Source organism: Drosophila grimshawi, unplaced genomic scaffold, assembly GCF_018153295.1.
Source record: "Drosophila grimshawi isolate 15287-2541.00 unplaced genomic scaffold, ASM1815329v1 contig_848, whole genome shotgun sequence".
NCBI classification, from domain to species: domain Eukaryota; kingdom Metazoa; phylum Arthropoda; class Insecta; order Diptera; family Drosophilidae; genus Drosophila; species Drosophila grimshawi.
The window spans coordinates 21,573,472-21,592,870 of NW_025063692.1; the positions used below are offsets into that span (position 1 = coordinate 21,573,472).

At 36.0% G+C, this 19,399-nt stretch overlaps 5 protein-coding genes across 5 annotated transcripts; 1 reads left to right on the plus strand and 4 right to left on the minus strand.

Moving 5' to 3' along the window:
* Window positions 1–491: 491 nt before the first annotated feature.
* LOC6565458 (RNA-binding protein cabeza) lies at window positions 492–6,242 on the minus strand. Its single transcript, XM_001991227.2, has 7 exons — window positions 6,104–6,242; window positions 5,895–6,041; window positions 5,744–5,825; window positions 2,732–2,766; window positions 1,548–1,726; window positions 979–1,472; window positions 492–915 (listed from the first exon to the last, which is right to left on the minus strand). Exons 1-7 carry the CDS (start codon window positions 6,108–6,110, stop codon window positions 612–614), a joined length of 1,248 nt encoding a protein of 415 aa, XP_001991263.1. The 5' UTR covers window positions 6,111–6,242; the 3' UTR covers window positions 492–611.
* A 679-nt stretch (window positions 6,243–6,921) lies between these two features.
* On the plus strand, window positions 6,922–9,433 carry LOC6565456 (vesicle transport protein GOT1B). Its single transcript, XM_001991225.3, has 5 exons — window positions 6,922–7,026; window positions 7,104–7,195; window positions 7,291–7,469; window positions 7,736–7,817; window positions 9,299–9,433. Exons 1-5 carry the CDS (start codon window positions 7,002–7,004, stop codon window positions 9,341–9,343), a joined length of 423 nt encoding a protein of 140 aa, XP_001991261.1. The 5' UTR covers window positions 6,922–7,001; the 3' UTR covers window positions 9,344–9,433.
* Window positions 8,021–8,732, minus strand: LOC6565457 (cytochrome b-c1 complex subunit 7). Its single transcript, XM_001991226.2, has 3 exons — window positions 8,601–8,732; window positions 8,424–8,471; window positions 8,021–8,358 (listed from the first exon to the last, which is right to left on the minus strand). The coding sequence occupies exons 1-3, from the start codon at window positions 8,638–8,640 to the stop codon at window positions 8,111–8,113; spliced, it is 336 nt and encodes a 111-aa protein (XP_001991262.1). The 5' UTR covers window positions 8,641–8,732; the 3' UTR covers window positions 8,021–8,110.
* An 831-nt stretch (window positions 9,434–10,264) lies between the features above and the next one.
* Window positions 10,265–17,273, minus strand: LOC6565455 (ethanolamine kinase). The gene is made up of 5 exons (XM_001991224.3): window positions 16,992–17,273; window positions 14,715–15,102; window positions 11,282–11,853; window positions 10,730–11,179; window positions 10,265–10,661 (listed from the first exon to the last, which is right to left on the minus strand). Exons 2-5 carry the CDS (start codon window positions 15,099–15,101, stop codon window positions 10,577–10,579), a joined length of 1,494 nt encoding a protein of 497 aa, XP_001991260.1. The 5' UTR covers window position 15,102; window positions 16,992–17,273; the 3' UTR covers window positions 10,265–10,576.
* An 894-nt stretch (window positions 17,274–18,167) lies between these two features.
* Window positions 18,168–19,341, minus strand: LOC6565454 (proteasome subunit alpha type-7-1). The gene is made up of 3 exons (XM_001991223.2): window positions 19,133–19,341; window positions 18,794–19,023; window positions 18,168–18,727 (listed from the first exon to the last, which is right to left on the minus strand). The coding sequence occupies exons 1-3, from the start codon at window positions 19,232–19,234 to the stop codon at window positions 18,310–18,312; spliced, it is 750 nt and encodes a 249-aa protein (XP_001991259.1). The 5' UTR covers window positions 19,235–19,341; the 3' UTR covers window positions 18,168–18,309.
* Between the last annotated feature and the right edge of the window lie 58 nt (window positions 19,342–19,399).

Sequence of the window (19,399 nt, forward strand, 5' to 3'; positions counted from 1 at the left end):
GTAATGTTTTCTCGTTTTAAATATTAAATGCAATACATATTTTAAATTATAAATAGCAGCAGTTACTGGTAGTGGAATCTGCCACGGGCAATTGAAAATTTCTTATGGATATCCTGCTCAAATCTATTAAAAAAAATTCGAAAACTGGGCAATCAATTGGAATATCTCCATTAGCCCTGAGAAATCACGCATAATCATAGAGGGGATATCTCTCCTGGAGAGTTACTGCATCCAATTGCAGCTGTACTTAGTCTGATGCTACGGAATCCAGTTGTACAGAATAGCTGTCAAAATAAACGTAAACAAAATCCAATCGATGGAGGAGGAGCTATCCCGAACCGAGCTCGATTACAACACAGATTCGAATTGTATTTAGGATATCAGCTAAGGTGGCATTCAAATGTGCAAATATGTTTATGTTATCCACAAAGAAATCCACTCAGATGGAGATACATCCATTTTGGCAGCGATAAGTATTTAAAGCAGGCGAATAAATATTTTATTGATTTTTTATTTGTATGTATCTATTACGTTTTTAAAGAGAGTACTTGCTATGTAATTAATACGTAAGTTAGAAAAAATAGTTTGCGTTTTCCTTTGCATGCCACCGTTTAATACGGTCTGGAACGCATGCCGCTGTCGTTGCGCATAGCGCCGCCACCATCACGCCGGCCACCGCCGCCTCCGCCGCGACCACGTCCGCCGCCACCGCCGCCGCCACCGTTATCATTGCCATATCGTGAATATCCACCACCACCGCCACGATCTCTATTTTGGTAGCCACCACCGCCGCCCGAGCCGCGATCGTTGTTGCGGTCATTCATGCCGCCATAGCCGCCGCCGCCGCCGCCTCCACCTCCGCCAAAGCCACTGCTGCCGGCGTTGCCATCATCATCACCTTTCGGTGTCTTGCAGCTGTACAAAATATAAGTTGGTATATTTGACATATATGAGAAGATATATTCAACGGCGACCTACCGATTGCACTCGTTGCGCCAAGCAAAGTTGGTGTTGTTGCAGCTGCTGCATTTCCAGTCACCATCACGGGGTTGCACGTTGCCACCGCCGGCGCCAGCACCACCGCCACCGCCGCCGCCACCAAAGCGACCACCACCGCCACCGCGACCACCGCCGCCGCCGCCGCCACTGCCACGGTCATAATCTCCACCGCCGCCGCCGCCGCCACCGCGATCAAAGCGACCACCACCGCCTCCACCACCGCCGCCACCGCCACGACTGCGTCCACCGAAACCACCACGACCACCGCCTCCACCGCCTTTGTTCCAGTTGTTCTGGCGCTGAGCCAATGAGACTTTGATGTTGCTGCCGTTAAAATCATTGCCATCAAACCACTGAATGGCCGACTGAGCCGCATTCACATCATCGTATGTGACAGTGGCCTCGCCCTTGGAAGCGCCGGTGTCCTTATTCTTGTACAACCAAATCTTTGGTTTCATGGTGCGCTTGTCTTTCTATAAAATGCCAAACATTTACCATATTACAAACATGCACGAAATTGATTTGAATAACGAATTTGGTTACGTTACCTTGATGATGCCAATGGCCCCGAAGTGAGTCTCGATGTCCTGCTCGGTTGTGGATGGATCCATGCCGGAAACAAAAATTGTGTCCTCTTGTGTGATCATATCGTTGCCACCGCTGCCGCCGCCGCCACCACCTCCAAGACTACCACCGCCGCCGCCGCCGCCGCTGCTGCCACCGTATCCTACAAAATAGAAGAGTTCATTAGAAATGCTGGTTGCGGAACAATTGATCAATTTTGAGAACAGAGAAAGGATCAGCCCTCAGCCGATATGTGCCGGACGACAACACTCAGTAAACAGCGCAATTAAGAAGACCAGATACAAGTGGAGCAGGGAAGAGCAAGACTTTGGTCTGGCGCTCACACTCTCTTAAACTCTATATATGTGTGCGTACAAAATATATAAGGGATCTCTATATACAATGCATGTATATAACAACGGTCGTTATTAGGTCGGTCTTTTCATCTCGAAAACTCTCGATAATCTTATGTGGTATTGCTTTTGCTTTTCATTATCATTTTCAGAATTCAGAATTTCAGAATTTCAAAATAAACACCTCAAGCATGAAAGTATTTTACACCGATTTTGTTTGGGGTATACTCAATAAACTTGGTGGCACTAGATTGAGCGCAGCTCTCAAACAGATGATGATATACAAATATATATAAATGCATATATATATTAGCTAAATATATACATAGACACAATACACACACACACACACATACACAGACACACACCACCCACACGCACAGAAATTACACTTATCGTTGATCGAATATATATTTTTTTACCAGAACAACCAGTGACCAAACCAAATCCCAGGGCCAGGCCACTTTAATCTTATGAAGAACTTTGCGATTGAATAATACACACTAGATAAGAACAGCAGTTTTTTGCATTGGATGCCGAGTTGAACTCGAAATATAATCGCTGTGGATGCGAATTGAGCTCTCTCAATCTTTAATACTCTCTCAAATACTCCTTATATAATATTAATAATATTGTATACCAGATTTACACGCAAGCGAAAGAGAATTATTTGTCTTATGTTTTTCTTTTCTTTTCTTATCTGTTTTTACTCTTCTATTATTTTTTGGTATTTGTTTTGTTTTGTATTTGATTTTGTAGTAAATTAATGTTATACATTACTCGATATGTTTGCAAATTGTTTTGCATTATTTTACCTTTGTTGTAGTTGTCCTTGCTGGCGCCTCCATTTCTAAAAGAGGATATTGAATAGCTTATTTAATGTTTTGATTTTGATGTTTTTGATTGTAATGCATTATGATGAAGTAGTTAACGACCACGCCTCCGCCGTTTGCCATTGTCCAACAGAATAGTATATATATGACCGTTTATTATGTGTTGTTTTCTTTTTTGCTTCTTTTTTTTTTTATTTAATATGTATCTAAGTTGACTGACTACCCGATGATTACAAAGTGTAACACGACTTTTACCAGCGCACTTTATTTATTAAAACCACACATTATCAATCAATCAATCAATCAGTGGGACTCCGTTGCCAAAAATGTTCTTGTTCATGTTCATGCTTATCCATTTTGAAATATTCCAACAAGCAAAGTGCCCTGGTAAAGGTAAACAACCACTTCTGCTTTAGATATAACAAGAGTTGATTAAATTCTATTTGGTTTTTTTGTTTTCGTTGCCCAACGCTCTGGCAATGGCTCAAGATATAAGAGACTTTTGTCTTTGAATAATTAATCAGTAAGTGTATTAATTAGGTTTAAATAACAAGCATCTACGGAACACCGCAGTTTCAATGTAACCATGCAGACACACTTGACCAAAATAAGCAATTGTTAATAACAAAAACCTATGATCCGAATAATAATACACATTTAATTGGAAAATAACAATTTTGTCATCTATATCTACAGCAAACTTTGTTTGATTGTTTGTTTTGCACAGCTCGTTTCTGCCTAATGGAACCTGATTTAACGCAGTGGATCGACAAGTATTATTATTATTATTATTTTTATTTTGAATAAGAAGATTCGAGTCAGTCAAGTCTCGCCCTGTGCTTTGGTTGGGGGGGTTAGTTATCAGCTCAGATCAGATATCAGATATAAACGTTCTCAATTGCTGTCTTAAGATAATAATGACGACGAGGTCTGCATGGCGACTTTGCTACTGGTTGTAATTTGTTGTAAGCAAATAAATAAATATACATGGAACACATAATAATACGAAACAAATAAACTACGCAACATGTTCGTAAAACATATTAAATTCGATAATTAAAGATTGTATAATTGATTACACTTACGTTTACTGGACTAAGAGGGGGGTAAATATATGGTAGCCTATATTCAATTGATTAAAGCAGATCGTGTGTGTCGTTTAATATAAATAATACCAATGTAAATTTCATTACGAAGGTCAGCTTAAGCATAACTATAACACAATTTGATTCATGCTCTAATCCGAGTTTTAATCAATTATGATTTCTGATTGTGAATGTGAATGTGGAGATCATATTATATATATACCAAAAATAGTTATATATATATAATGTACTACATATATTCATAGGGATTGTTTGTTTGTCTCATAATTTGAGCAGATGTTACACATGTAATTTATATAATAGAGCTTCTCATTACGATCCAATCATTCTTTCAATTGCACAAATTCAGCTGCTTTTTTTTTTTTTGACCATGTCCGTTCTGTGCCTGTGTATATATATACTAATCGTATCATTATTATTCATTATTTATATCGTAATTGTTAAGTTGCGAACAAGATGAGAAATAAATTTGATTGACTCCGCTCGCAGTACATCATTTAACATAATTAATTTGTAATTTTACGCAAATGACCTTAGTATTTATAATTTGTGGAACAAACAAATGTTTCAATCGATATTTATAATCTTTAATTATATCCGACGATTGCAATTCTCTCTTTGGCCCAAGCTCAAGCATATCCTCGCGACTTATTTGTATATTGCTGTACCAGATGGGATGGATGGTGTACCATATGCAGAATGCATGTCCAAAACTCCACGTAGTCGAAATGTGTTTTCCCTTTTCACTCAACTCGGTGCAGAGATCAGTCTACTTTATTTGCAACGCATGTTTTATCAATATATATTGAAGAGGCCATTTTCTCGTTATATTAATATGCATTTACGTGAATAGTTGAAATCAGTTTCTATATATTTCAATATATTATATTTGATTAAAAGCAAAACTCTTTCAATGTGATTGGGGATACATGATAAAGTTCCTATCGCGTAAATTAAAAGAGGGCACAGAATAAAGGGGTAAATAGCATATTAATCTTTCAATGTTTGGCATTTGGCAGAGTCACCACCAATCGTGCATAATGATATCCGATATATCCATGTACTTGACCATGTATCTCTGTACACATATTTGAACTCTTTGCTAAAAACTATAATTTTTATATTCATATAAAGACACACTAAGTAGACAATCGCATCTCAGCCGTTTCTGGCACCTTAAACTTAGATACCACAATAATTATTCGTTTTCGTTTTGTCGTTTTATCATTTTTGGCAACATATTTTTTTTTGTTTTGGATAGTCTTTTCTCTCTGTGTATTCGCACACACATGAAATCCCTTGCGAATACCAACATTTCTTTCATTTGCATCATGAATAGATTCCTTTTGTTTTCTCTGCCTCATTTTCAGACTTCGTGTCAAGGCTTGAACAGAAGTGATCCCTTTTTGGTTTAGAAACCATATTTAAATGGTGTTCGCTTTTTATTCGGAGGTTATAATAATATATATATATATTATTTTATATGCGACATGCATTTACATTACGAGTACGAAACTTTACAAATACAATCAATTACTAATCGGCTCTATTTCCTTTTTAAACTCAATTACAACTTTGCAATGATCGATCGATCGCATTGCGCTTTTCATTTGCCTGACGACTAAGGTGGGCTTTTCGTGCCTTCTCAATTGTATTTCTCTTTTAAGTGTATGCATGTAATTTGTTTAATATGTTTGTTTATTTTGTTGTTGTTGTTGTTTTCATGTTTCACATATCCTAAGCTGACAACACACTCTGATTTCTATATATATACATATATATGTATATGTATTTATATATATATATAGAAATGTGTAACCGTATTGTACACCGCTGTCTGTTTCCCATAGTAATATTAAATAGCAGCAGATAGTAGATTATAACATACCCATAAGAATTGCCTCCTCTATCGTTCCATGAACCGCCTCCGCCACCGCCGCCGCCGCCGCCACGATGGCCGGAATCATAACCTTAAAGAACATTGATTTTGATGTCGAACATGTTTTTCATTTAATTTTTCGTAGTTTTTTGGTACTTACCTCCACCCGGCTTGCTATAATTTGGAGGGGGCTCATTATAGTTACCAGTTTTATTTGGCATTTGTTGATAATTTGGCGGAGGAACAGCAAAATTATTATACTGTCCGGCTCCACCGCCACCGCCGCCGCCTCCACCATAACCACCACCTGAAAATTGCAAATTTATTGTTTGTGGACTGATTCCAAATGAGTTCAAAATGCACACTTACGATCCATGATTAATACGTCTAAGCTAATTCTTTGCTTGAAAAAAAGAAGACTTTTTTTTAGTACTTGCACTCCCTAAACTTATTCAAAGCGTCAGTCGAAAATCTCAACTCTTGTCTCCTTATTGTAAAAATGGCGTGTGAAGTTAGGGATGTACACAATCGATACCGATAGACGAATATTCTGTAACTTATCGAAATGCAACTTTGTCCAAGGAATGACTGACTGTACGCAAGTTAGCGGCAATATATATAGCTTGTTATCACAACTAAATACATTACATGCCTTTAAAGAAATTTGAATTTTAGACTTTAGTTATGGTAAAAATGTTGGATATATTTATCATAGATGGTTAGCAGGCTATAAGTAATTATAATTCTTTATTTTTATAATCAAATCCCCTTATAGATCTATTTTGCAGTGAATATCAGATATTTTTAAGTGGTGGACCGACAAAATCATAAAATAAATAAATAAAAAGCAATATCATGACTATTGTCCAAAAGTGGTAGTTGATGTCAAACTGTGTGAATCCAGCAAAAGACTTTATTCTAACATTTTTCACAAAATGGGAAAAAACTATTCTCTTGTTTCGGAAAATTTTTTTAACTTGAACATATTTGTTATTAACATTTTTTTTAATTTGATTACATTTGAAATTGTCGTTCCATGTCAAAACTAACTTAAATCAGGAACGTATGTTACAACAGAGTTAAAATGAAGGTACGTATGTCATACATATCGTTTTTATTTTTTTAAAGTTTTCCAACACTTTTTTGTGAAACATGCAACTCTGCAATGATTGTTTATATTCGTAATAATGAAACCTTTGGTGTTTACGTGGAATACACCCATGCAACTTATTATCCTCTTAAGCAAATCTAACCGAAGCAAGACAGAATGATTGAAGTAACAGATCTCCAAAGTGTGTGAGATATACTTTTGCATATATTTGCAACTAAATTAACGCACTTCAACATATCTATTGCACACTCTTTGCAGAAATCGGCATCGGCTTGGCTAGCTTTGGCATATCGTTCTTATTTCTCGGCATGTTGCTTCTCTTCGATAAGGGCTTGCTTGCAATTGGAAACGTGCGTAAATTCAAAATAAACCTTGCAAATTGTGTTTTGCATTGCATACAGCTACTAATACTGCTATGACTACTACGGATTTGCCTTTCTTGCAGATTCTATTTATATCGGGCCTGGGCTGCGTTATTGGCGTGGAGAGAACATTGCGCTTTTTCTTTCAACGGCACAAACTCAAAGGGACAACAGCTTTCTTTGGAGGAATTGTTATTGTGCTGCTTGGTTTCCCCATTATCGGCATGATTATTGAATCCTATGGATTCTTTGCGCTATTCAGGTTGGCCGATTCCCATTTACTATTTACTATATAACTTCATTCATTCGTGCACAAAACGGGACAAGCTCTTTGTCTTTTATTGTACAAATATCTCCATAAATATCCATTTGCATATGTCTATATGAATTGGTAGATGTGAATTATGCTTCTAAATGTCTTAAAGTTATTTCGTTCATTGTTTTCAACGCAGCTTGAAGTGTCCCACTTGAAAATTACGACTTAACTCATTTTATATATTAACCTTTTTTCTTTTTTTTTTTTTGCAGTGGCTTTTTCCCGGTAGCCATCAATTTCCTTGGCCGAGTGCCTGTTCTGGGATCATTTTTCAATCTACCATTTATGCAAAAGGTAAGGCAATCGGGCAATTAGAACGCTAACAAATAACATTATGAACACAGCTGACATTATTGCAATCATTCCTTGTCCAGTGCATAAGTTACAATAGTATTACAGATCTTAGATTATAGATAAAAACTTGTTCTGTACGGCTCTCTGACCTCCAGTTCCGAGAATAAATTTGACGGTTATTTGCTATTGATTCGAGCGCGAAATAATTTGTAAATTCTCATTGAATTTCTAGTTTTATTTTAAGCTATGTATTTTCAACAATTCATTTACAAATCCACACAGCGCGAAGAAATTCAATGATTTTTGTTCCACTCCTCACGCTCCTCGCGCTCTTGCACCACCTCCTTCAGGTATGGTTCCAAGTATTTAACGTCATCCTCGTACTTTGTCCATTGCTCCTTGGGCAGAATGGTCTTCGTCATGGACAAGTGCAGAGCACGCATAACGCGATAGTTGCGCTCGTCATACAATTTACGAGGAAGGCGGCGGATTGCTTCGGTCACGTCCTCATTCTCATACAGACAATCATCACGGTGCAGACCTAATTAATATATTTGTATTATTATTGATATACGAATTTGATTGCATGCCCAATCCGCTTCTTACCGTATTGATTGAATCCGGACAGATTGTAGGCCCATTTGCCCAGGTTGGCTAGAATATATAGAATTGTAAACTTTTGTCTTACCTATTTACGTAATCAGTTTAATGCATGCAATGCTTAAGGACACTCGATCATATGTTTCTCAATCAAAGTATCGCATTTACTGATCGCATACTCACAGAATACCAAAGGTCCCTTTCTGGCAATATAACTTGACATGATTATTGATAAATCGTAATTTTAGGAAAATCGCTCGCTTTCTCAGCTCGCTCGCTTTAGGTATGACAGCTGACAACCTAAAGATGGAATTCGCTTCAACAATGCTATCGATACAATAGCGTTTGTTATCGATAGTTTTGACTTGTCATTTGCGCAGAGTAGTCAGTGTTGGCAATTGTCCAAATTGACCAGAAAAGGCCCCAAAAATGGACAACAAATTTATTTGGAGAATAGAAAACGGTCTACATTTTAAAATATGTTTCCGCGTAATAAGGATGACACTACATCTTTAATCATAGTTAAATTATACAATTCGTAATGTTTATTATTGTTTATTGCTGCAGAAAAAGACTTCATCGTAAGCGTTCAGTACTTTGATCATTTATTTTTAACAATAGTAAATCACCTCTAAAATTTACTTCGATTTATTTCATTTGGCATTAACGCAACCGAACCAATAGTGTTAATCTCAAAATATATGCATTGCTTTTTAATTTTTGACTAAAAGAAAATTTCATGAAATGGGAAAAAAGTCTAGATTTCTGAATAGGGCGGATAAAAGGCCAAAACGACAACACTGATTTGCTATCAGCAATTTATTGACTAATAAAAAAAACGTCACATTTACCAAATCATATTTACTTTAATTACATTGCAGATTGTTCAAAGACTCGGCGGAGACGGAAATCGGACAAGGGTATGAAATTAAAACATTTGTAGGAAGTACATTAAATTATACGAGAATGTTTTTGTATAAATTAAATAAATTCGTTGTTTTGAAAACGCTAAAATATTTATTTATGCATGTTGTGTTTCCATGAAGTTACAGAAGAATGGGACGACATCCTCAAAATGCTTGGGATAAATACTTTATTTATAGTTTTATTATATTCAGCTCGTCAACATGTGTGTCTTATTTAAGTAATTTGGCAATTTGATTTTGTTTGCCAAATGAGAACGAATCTGGGCTGCTTTTTGCTATTTTTGCATTCATCTTAAAGGCTCGATTTTTTTGAAACTAACTCTAATTAATTAGTTAATAATTGATAAATTCCCAAAACTGATGTACATATAAACATTTCAACGATTTTCATACACAAATCGTTTCTAAAAATATGAGGTCGAAAATAAATACAAATCGAAATTGTTACATTGTCAGCAATTTAATTGTTGTTGCTATCTCGCTCGGTAACAACAATAATTTGCCTCGTTTTTTACCATGACGAGGTTCTGCCTTTACAGGTGACTAATGCATACTTTAAATTGTTTTCATGCCGATCGCAAACCTGATAAGATATATGTATAGACATGTACGCTCGCTATATCCAGGCTATTATGTTTCAGTCAGTTTAGACGTCAGATTTATCAATAGCCTCTATGGGGGCTGGCTATAGCCTTGTATGTGTCACGCAGAGCATGTTTGAGCACTCGCCTATGAAACTATACAAGCATTTGTCTATATAGACTAGTCACCGGATTTGTGTATATATATATATAGATGGATAGATGTATGTGTAAGAATACTTGAAATACTTAAATAATACTAAATGTACATTTATGTGTACTTGAAATAATGGCAGGGTGGTTGACTTCGATGGATAAGTGGATCGATATCAAGAAGTAAATATTTAAGTTTTTGTTTATTTATGATTCCTAAATATCAATATACAAATTATAGAACATATACAAATTCATTATATATATATGCATAGACTACGGCTTAAGTAGTTTGTGAACGCATGGTAGGTATATACATATACATATATACATATATGTATAATATATGTACATTGTACATATACATACATTATATATATCAACAACGGCAGCCATAGTTTATACACATATGTATATACACATATATAAGTACATCACTGGGGGGACACACATGACTGTGTTTTTCGATTCCTTTACTTTTCGAATTTCGAAGAAAAAATCATTTATTGTTCTCGGATGCCGTCGTCAATGATAGAAACTCCTCCTTGCGGGCCAAATATTCGTTGTAACGAAGAAATGCATAGCTGCGTACAAGATTAATGCATTAATGTTAGACAAACTAATATATGTGCATATATATTGCATTACGTACCCAACATAATCAAAGTCAATAGTGGAATGCTCGGCTTGCAATAGAGACCAGACCGTCCAGAAAATGTGTGCGGCTAGTGCAAACTGATTGACTTGAACGAAGAGGCGCTCAACTTCGTCGCTGCGAATGTTGTTCCGCTGCAGATAGTTCTCGAGGTAAACTCGCAGCCATTTCAGTTGGAACTCCCGCTTGGGGTATCGGGTGTAGTCGACCTCGTCGACCCCGCACATTTCCGCAAAGTGATTACCAATGTCGAAGGCCTGGAAATTATAATCGGCATACTCGTAGTCGATGAAGTTGACAGCGTTCATCGATTTCGTGTAGATCACATTGCCCAACAACAGGTCGTTATGTGAGAAAACAATTGGACTCTCCAATGCCTCCAAGTATTTGTACAAGCCATTAAACTCCTCGCGCAGTCGCTCAATAGGTAAAAATGTTCCTTTCACTCTGCACAATCGTAAAAAAAAAAAAAAAAAAAAACAAAGACAAAAATAATGATATATCATTAATCATATTTGATTGCGATTTGATTCGATTCGATTTGATTACCTTTTGTGTTTGTCCGCATCGGTAAATCGTTCAGGTACTAAATCGAGAAAGCTTTGCGTCTTTTTCCATATCATTGGCATTGTTTTGGCATCGCCGTTGGTCTTCTTTTTGACCACACGATGCATTTCGGCCATGCGACGGGCGACCAGTGGCCAAATATCCGGGCAGAGGACACTCTCCGTATTCAGTGTGTTGCCCGGCACATATTCGTAGACGAGCCCGTTCTTGAAGGTGGCGTAGAGTGACGGCGCCAAGCCGTACGTATGCAGTAATTGAAAATTTTGCGTTTCAGCCTTCCGATCGATCAATAGGTCCGTTTTATTTCCATAGACACGGACGAGGACTACGTTATCGGAGTATTGTAGAGGTGAACGGTTTTGCTCCCTTTGCTCTCTATCATCAACGGTTGTAAATTCCTCGTGAATGATAACCGGATCTTCAGACGGCACCGGCAAAATGCTCTGCGCATTGTTGATGGACAAATCAAAATAGGTGTCGTCATTATCCCTGTCTAATTTGGAACTATTGTGAAAACAGCCAACAAGCTTATTTGTTATGCCATCGGTAAATTTCTGCAATAAAAAAAACAAGCAAATGTGCACCAAATTTAATTAATTTGCCTTGTGGAATTTACTCTTAACATATTAGCATAATATATATGTAAATACCTAGCACTGTTAATGTATATTAACATTCGCAGTTACTTTTCGCTTTGCACACACACGCACACACACGCGCACGTGTTTACTTCTTACAACTGCTTAACGGTTCTTCATCATGCGCATTTCTGTTATTTCAGTTCGTATACGATGTAAATGCTGTTTGCAGCGATCGATGCATAACATTACATTCATCTCTATGTTCGCGTGCTTTGACTGATTAACATAGAACGACATGCACATACATACACACACACACACACACACACATACATGTTAGAATAGACTTCATTAGCTGGTAGGGATGAAAAGAGATGGAGACAATCGATACCCAAAAGTTCTATCTCTCTCTTTTCAATAAGAAAGTGAATGTGGATAAAAATCTGATTGAGAAATTCAATTATTGTGATAAGATTTAGAAAAACAAATTTCAACTATTTTTTTTTGTCTTTCATGTACGAGTTAATTTGTAATTGTTCTAGATTCGAAATGAATAAACTTGATATGTGTCAATTGCATGCCTAATACCCTTCCTATTATGTGTACAGGGAATAAGAACAGTTCTTTCTGTGAACACTGTGTAAACAACTCGCTGTCGAGCACTCTTCATTTCTTCACATTAAATTGTCTATATCAAAATCCAAGTTTAGTTTGTAATGTCTCAATGTCTCAATGTCTCAAGTCATAATCAGCAGTTTACAAGTTGAAAAACATATATACAGATATTTAAACAGATTGAAGCAAATACACACACATACATATCCGTATGTGCTTTTATACTTATGAATGTTTGTGTGTGTGTGCATGCGTATGTGAGTGTTGGTAATGAAGGGTGATAAACTTTTGACACTTCGAACGCAAGCTCATTAACCGTAAAGGCCCCCTCCCCTCCCCAACATCTAACCAATCGCACTCCACACACAATGAGACGATCACATGTGCTCATTAAACTATACCTTCGAGTGGATGACTACTAAATATGTACGTGTGTGTGTGTATGTTTTTAGTACTGTGGACTGCATATGTGTATTTTGTGTATGTGTGAGTTTTAATAGTCGTCCACTCAAGAGTACTCAACACTCCAGTGCGTTCTGGTCGGGGATAATCGACAGAATCAACGCATAATCGTTTTGATAAGCCGCAAAGTATACGTAAGTTTTTTTTTTTTTTTTTTTTCTTAATTTTTTTTTGCTGTATTATCAATTTGTGGCAGATAACCTTTATTTCAACTTTGAAGGCGAAAGTCCTCGAGTGACGCATTAGACGCAGGTTGAATGAATAAAATTACCTACTAGAAATAATGAAAAAACTAATTTACTTATATATAATCGGAGGTAATATTTTATAAATAAGCCGACAAAATTCAGAAAGTAACAAGCAAACTTTTCAGAAAGTTCGAATATTAGCGTCGATTTTCAAGGAGCTTTTGCATTTGATTAATTGGAGTACCGTTTGGGGAAAACCTTTCGATCGGATCTAATCCATGCTTCCTGGATAGATATTTCTTTGTATTATTATTTCAACTGGTAGTGTATAAATTAATGAACAGATAGTGGGTACAGCTGGCTGGCCTTAGCATCCGCTTAGTAATAGTTGAACTGGTTTTGTTCTTGATTAAAACTAAACACTCCACTATTCCGCCCCAAACCCCCCCAGAATACAAAGTTTATTTTATTTATACACACAAATTAGAAGCACAACATGCCGTTTTCCACGATTGCGAATTGCCTCAGTCATTTTTCGTATTACCTTTAACATTGAACAAATATATATAGATATAATTATATATATAGATGTATATATATATATATATATATATGAATGAATGAATTCTTTCTTACTCTCATCTTTGAAGTGCCAATTTTTCGTCATAAATATTTGTCTCCTAAGAATAAATTTTACATTGGAGTTGCCACAAATTTAGACAAGATTGCTAACAAAAAACAATTCAAATTGTTTAGAATATGGCACTATCATTGTTAGTAGTTCGACTATTTATAGCATTCCATATGATATTTAAAGAGTAACCTACTATATCTTGTATTTGCATCTAAGGTTTGGCCTCGGAACTTAATTTTTTTAATGGAAGAGCAATTCGCTGTAGGAAAACAAGAAATTCAAAAAGTATATCAACAACATATTAAAATTGATGGGAAATCGTAATATTAATCTCTTGAAACCTTTCGTTGGCAATACATGCCATCTTTTCATTTATTATTATATTATGATAATGCTATTTTACAGGTACAGTTCCTAAGGCTTAGTCCTCTGACATCTTTGGACATCAGCAACAACAAGAGCTCAAAAGATTCATTTTATTGTATTGATATCATGTGATCTATCAAAAGGTATGACAGAGCAAAAGTTGTGAAAAGTAGCACTGCTATTATTCTGAGCGCATTTGTAAATAAATATATACTGAATATATATATATATATATATATATATATATATATATATATATATATATATATATATCTATATAAGGCATGTCGGAGTCGAGAATATGTAATTATAATTATCTAGTTGTGAAACCTCGTGCTGTGCATTAGAATCATTCCAAGTTCCAGGTAAAGACTTATAATTTATGGACATACTATATATTCGATTCAAAGTATATGCATTTCTACATACTAATTAATTGGTTTGGTTCTTTGTTAATATTATTTATTTTTTTTGCTTTCAAGTCGAGTATACGCACTCCTAACGTAGATCTAGCAAGGATTGAAAGGATTGGGGATTGGATAAGCAGCAAATTGGGCACTTTACTTTACCTTAAAGTCAATGTGATTGAGGTCCCAATTCGGTCGAATAACTCTCAATATATCCTTGGCACCTTGAATAACATCTGCTTCCTCAACGAATATGGGAACAAATGGTACAATCGCAATCGCCTCGTGTTTGTTGTTCGCTGTCGCTGTTCGTTTATCCTCCGGCTTTGGCCGAACAAATTCACCGCCCGTGTTTAGTTCGATTGAGTGTGAATTTGAGTTGGAATTTGAATTCGAATTGGAATTGGAATTGGAATTCGTATTGATTTGGTTCGATTGCTGTTTGACCGTTTGACGAACTAAAGATAAAGAATCTTTCATCACTTTAGGGTTGCCGCCACTTGTTGAAATCTGTCCTGTGTAACTGTTGCTCTTGGTTTCTGTGCCCATTCTATTGTATTACATGTGAAATACGGAGAGTGTCAGGTCGGGTCAACACATACATACATACATACCACCAAACAAAAAAAAAAACACAATCAAACAAATATATAACAAAAAAAAAAAAACAAAAAAAAAAATAGAAAATAACCAACAATCGGCGAGTGCCGACTGCAAAAGTGAAATTATCCAGATGAATACCGATGAATTAATTATTAAGTACAATGTGTAAGGCTATTAACCACAACAAATGAAATTTTTAAGTATTTTTTTTTTTAACTCTGCAATGGCTGTTTTTTTTTTTTTAAATTAAAAGTGAATATCTAAATTTTTAAACAGAAATCAAAATTTCGCAATTCTTTTGCGCAGTATTATCAATTAGACGGAGAGGTGAGCAAAAGTACAGATAAGGAATAACGGCTATCAAAATTTTGATTTGTTTTCATTATTTCTACGCACATTTTTCAAAGTCTTGGCATTGAACTTGAAGCTTGTCGATTAAACCAAAAAAATTTAAAATAACAAATCAAATCACTTTTTTTCTACACTAAAACACACATTCTTCAAACTACCAAGCAGATTATTTTGTATATATATATATTTTTTTTTTGCATTTTTGGAATACACTAGATGAAAATCTCTAAATTATTCTTGCTTTTATATGTTGGTATTATTTTTTAGTTGTCTAAAACTATGTTCAATTAAAGTAAATATAAAAAGTGCATCGTTTTTTGCTTTGAAAGGATTAAGCTATGAGAGCTTCTTTGGTGCTATTTTCGGGATTCAACCTTAAGCTCGATATATATGTATATGTATATGCATATGCATATTTGCGGAAATCTTGCAAAATATATATATATATGATATGTATGTATATTTGACGATGATGATGACAGTACTTCGAGCAGATAAGGAGACGCGACTTGTCTTTGCCAAAGGTGGCCGAGAGATAAGATTAGAGCGCAAATTACACGTGTACATATATATATGTATATATATATACATATATGTATATATATATATGTATATATATATACATATATGTATATATATATAATGGTATAATGTACATGTATATGTGCACAATATTAAAATTAACTTTACATTTGTGTGTATGTAAGCATGTGTGTGTGTGTGTGTGTGTACATATATGTGAACAGGGGTGTATCCAGAGTGGGAGGGAAGATAGTGGGGTGGAGGGTGAGGGGAGGCGGGTAGGTGGCATTTCGTAAAGGAAAGGCCGAATTGTAAATTCTTCATAAAATTTTAATCTAAAACGTTTTGTTGTCACCCCCCACCCCTCCTCACGTGCACGCCCTTATCTGTGAGTATTTATTTGCATATTAACGGTATGTACATATTGCAAACGTATATATGCATATATATATATATATATATATATATATACATATATATGTATTTATATTTGTGTGTTAATTAAGCTTGCTATTTAGCGAATTACTCAACACCAACTTAAAATTTGAGGAAAATGCAAAAAAAAAATCCTGTATGTGTGTGTGTACATAGTACGTGGTTTTATTAAGAAGCTTTTAGAGCGTTGTGTTAGCAACTTTTATTTGGGGATATTGTTTGCAAATGTTAATGTGCGAGATAAATATATAGATAAATATAAATACATATGAGTTATAGGGACAAGTACGCACAAGTATGTACAGACAGAGAGGCAGAGGCAGAGGCAGACAGACGGACGGACAGAGAAACGTGTGTACTTATGCGAAATAGAAGAAACTAATGAAATAAATAAATAAAATGTGTACCAATATGTCAAGCGTCAATGAATGCAAACGCACACTGATGTGAATGGTTTTTTTCTTTTATTTTTTTTTCTTTTCTTTTCATTTTATTTTAATTTTTTTCTTTTTGTACTACACACGTTACCTTCGGGTATTGATTGTTTTTTAAAGAAAAACACAAAAAGCCGCGAAAACCACACAACTAAATTATTGATTTTAGTCTGATGATAGCGTTGCTTGGTTTGGAATGAATTTTGCAAGGGAATGGGAAGCGAAACAATGCAGGCGTTTTAATCGTATAACAGCAGAATTGTTAATATTCTCGTTCTTAGTTCTCGTTATACGCTTTGTACAATCTTGTTTTTTTTATTCTTAAACTCTTTCGTTGACGCAACTTCCGACTCCGGGCAGCAGTAGTAGTAAACTGAGCAAATATTCTCAAATAGATCTCAATTTTCGCTTTTCAGCACTGTTGCTTAAAGTGCTTATTTTACAGCACTTGTCCACATTAGAGATGTGCGAAATATATATTATTATTGTCATCGAATTATCGTCAATTTAGCTCAAAACGCTTAGCTAATTTTACATTATAGTTATTACATATTTATACATTTTTATTATATCTGTTTAATCTTATTTGTCACTTTGAACCAGATTTATTTGTGCCAATAAGATACACAATCAACTGCGTATTCATGTACATATCGATAGTTATTGCACGTTTTGCGCTACGAAAAGCTCCCCTCCCCATTATAATTTCTAGCTTAACGTGTGAAAGCACAAAAGCTTTTTGTATGCATGTGAAAGCTCGCTCAATATTCAAAATATTACTTTGTTTTGCTCAAAGTGTAACTTTATTATCTGCATCAAATAAGCTATGCCATCCAATTTGATTATTTTGATTAATTATGAATTAAATCTTAGATTTTCAAGCAATAAGCAGACAGTGCATGTTTTTATTCTGCTTCGAAGGCAACGCGTCGATAGAATTTTGTATGTTGAGACAATGATACCCTGTCTTAGATTTGCACCATACATTATACATACGGGCTGTTACAAAATTGGTCAACAGTTAAGTCACCCCACTTTACGAAAGGTTACACATCAGGCCCAAAAACTACAAAATTTAAAATTGAGTGATTAGCTGCTTTTTTCGCACACATTCATAACCCATTAGGACCAACTGCGTACCTGCTCGCAACCGTGCACGCATGCTCATAAAAGGCTGGGTTTTTACTTTACCAGATTTGACGACTCCATGTATTGTCTGCTTTGTGATATCCAAGAGAGAACAAAGCTTAAAAAAAAACAGCTAAGGATGTATGTGTTTTGTTGACAATGTATTTTATACAATATCCTTAAGTCCTTTTCCATGTTAGAGTTTTTTAAATTTTATATGAAAAACAAAAAAGTATGCAATTCAAAAAGATAAATTCCATTCAATTGAAACGCCATTTACATTACTATTTTTTCTGTTTCTTCTTTTCCAGCTCCTCTTCCTTTTCCTTTTCGATGATGTCCACATATTCCAGGATGACATTGCGATCGAGCATCTTCAGCGCCTTGCCATTCTCCATGATGGCCACCTCCAGGTTATTTTGACCAGATTGGGCAACCTCGAGCAGGGCGCGAATGGCCAACTTGACGGCGCCACGCTCGGTGGCAACCTCCTCCTCACGATACGTCTTCTCAAAGAATTCACGCACCGTTTTCGCCGAACGTCCCGTTGCATTCGCCTTATACTCGTAGAATATGCCAGATGGCTCGGTCTGGAATAGATGTGGCGAACCATCGGCATCGAAGCCGCCAATCAGACACGAGATGCCAAACGGACGGCGTCCATTGCTCTGAGTGTATTTCTGTTTCAGCTGTGCAATGTAGCTGCAAAGGTGCGAATTTCATGTGTGTTAACCACTTGCATTTTGGCAATATTGGATAATAAATTACCGTGTTATGTATTCCAGGGTAACGGGATCCTCGACATTCAGGCGATGACTCTGACACTCAACCTGTGCACGATTAATGAGGATGCGCGCATCCGCAGTCAGACCGGCAAAGGCCATCACAACGTGATGGTCGAGCACACAAATCTTGCGCACTGTTCTGTCCTCTTGCAGCTTGGCCACCGATTTCTTCTCAACGCCCAGCACAACGCAGTTGCCACCACGGACGCCAACCTTTTTGATTTTTTTATAAATCAATTACACATAATAAATATAATATTCATACAAGTATTTCAAACAAAAAAGAAATTGTTATTTTGGGTGGGTGGAGGGATAATCTTACCGCTGTGGAACCTTTGCGAACCGCTTCTTGGGCATATTCGACCTGGAGCAGATGGCCGTCGGGTGAGAAAATGGTAACGGCACGATCGTAACGTGAGGACATCTTTAGTTCTTTTTCAAATAGTCACGCTGAGCAAAATTGTTTAATCCAGAAAATGCAGTCGGCAATTTTCGACCAGGCAATGATGATGCTTTTTTGCGGAATGTATGATATGCGGTTATAGAGCTGTCATCAATTACAGAGTATCGATAACATTGGGTATTTTTA

Coding starts and splice junctions, on each gene's coding strand:
- LOC6565458 (XM_001991227.2), bottom strand. Junction 1,473..1,547: donor GGGCCATTGGCATCATCAAG/GTAACGTAACCA, acceptor GGCATTTTATAG/AAAGACAAGCGCACCATGAA. Junction 916..978: donor TGGCGCAACGAGTGCAATCG/GTAGGTCGCCGT, acceptor TATTTTGTACAG/CTGCAAGACACCGAAAGGTG.
- LOC6565456 (XM_001991225.3), top strand. CDS start 7,002: ATGATTGAAGTAACAGATCTCCAAA. Junction 7,470..7,735: donor GGATTCTTTGCGCTATTCAG/GTTGGCCGATTC, acceptor TTTTTTTTGCAG/TGGCTTTTTCCCGGTAGCCA. Junction 7,818..9,298: donor ATCTACCATTTATGCAAAAG/GTAAGGCAATCG, acceptor ATTACATTGCAG/ATTGTTCAAAGACTCGGCGG.
- LOC6565457 (XM_001991226.2), bottom strand. CDS start 8,640: ATGTCAAGTTATATTGCCAGAAAGGGACCTTTGGTATTCT. Junction 8,472..8,600: donor AAAGGGACCTTTGGTATTCT/GTGAGTATGCGA, acceptor TATATATTCTAG/CCAACCTGGGCAAATGGGCC. Junction 8,359..8,423: donor GTCCGGATTCAATCAATACG/GTAAGAAGCGGA, acceptor TATATTAATTAG/GTCTGCACCGTGATGATTGT.
- LOC6565455 (XM_001991224.3), bottom strand. CDS start 15,101: ATGGGCACAGAAACCAAGAGCAACAGTTACACAGGACAGATTTCAACA. Junction 11,854..14,714: donor TCAATCACATTGACTTTAAG/GTAAAGTAAAGT, acceptor TTTTTATTGCAG/AAATTTACCGATGGCATAAC. Junction 11,180..11,281: donor GATGCGGACAAACACAAAAG/GTAATCAAATCG, acceptor ACGATTGTGCAG/AGTGAAAGGAACATTTTTAC.
- LOC6565454 (XM_001991223.2), bottom strand. CDS start 19,234: ATGTCCTCACGTTACGATCGTGCCGTTACCATTTTCTCACCCGACGGC. Junction 19,024..19,132: donor TTCGCAAAGGTTCCACAGCG/GTAAGATTATCC, acceptor AAAATCAAAAAG/GTTGGCGTCCGTGGTGGCAA. Junction 18,728..18,793: donor ACCCTGGAATACATAACACG/GTAATTTATTAT, acceptor GCACCTTTGCAG/CTACATTGCACAGCTGAAAC.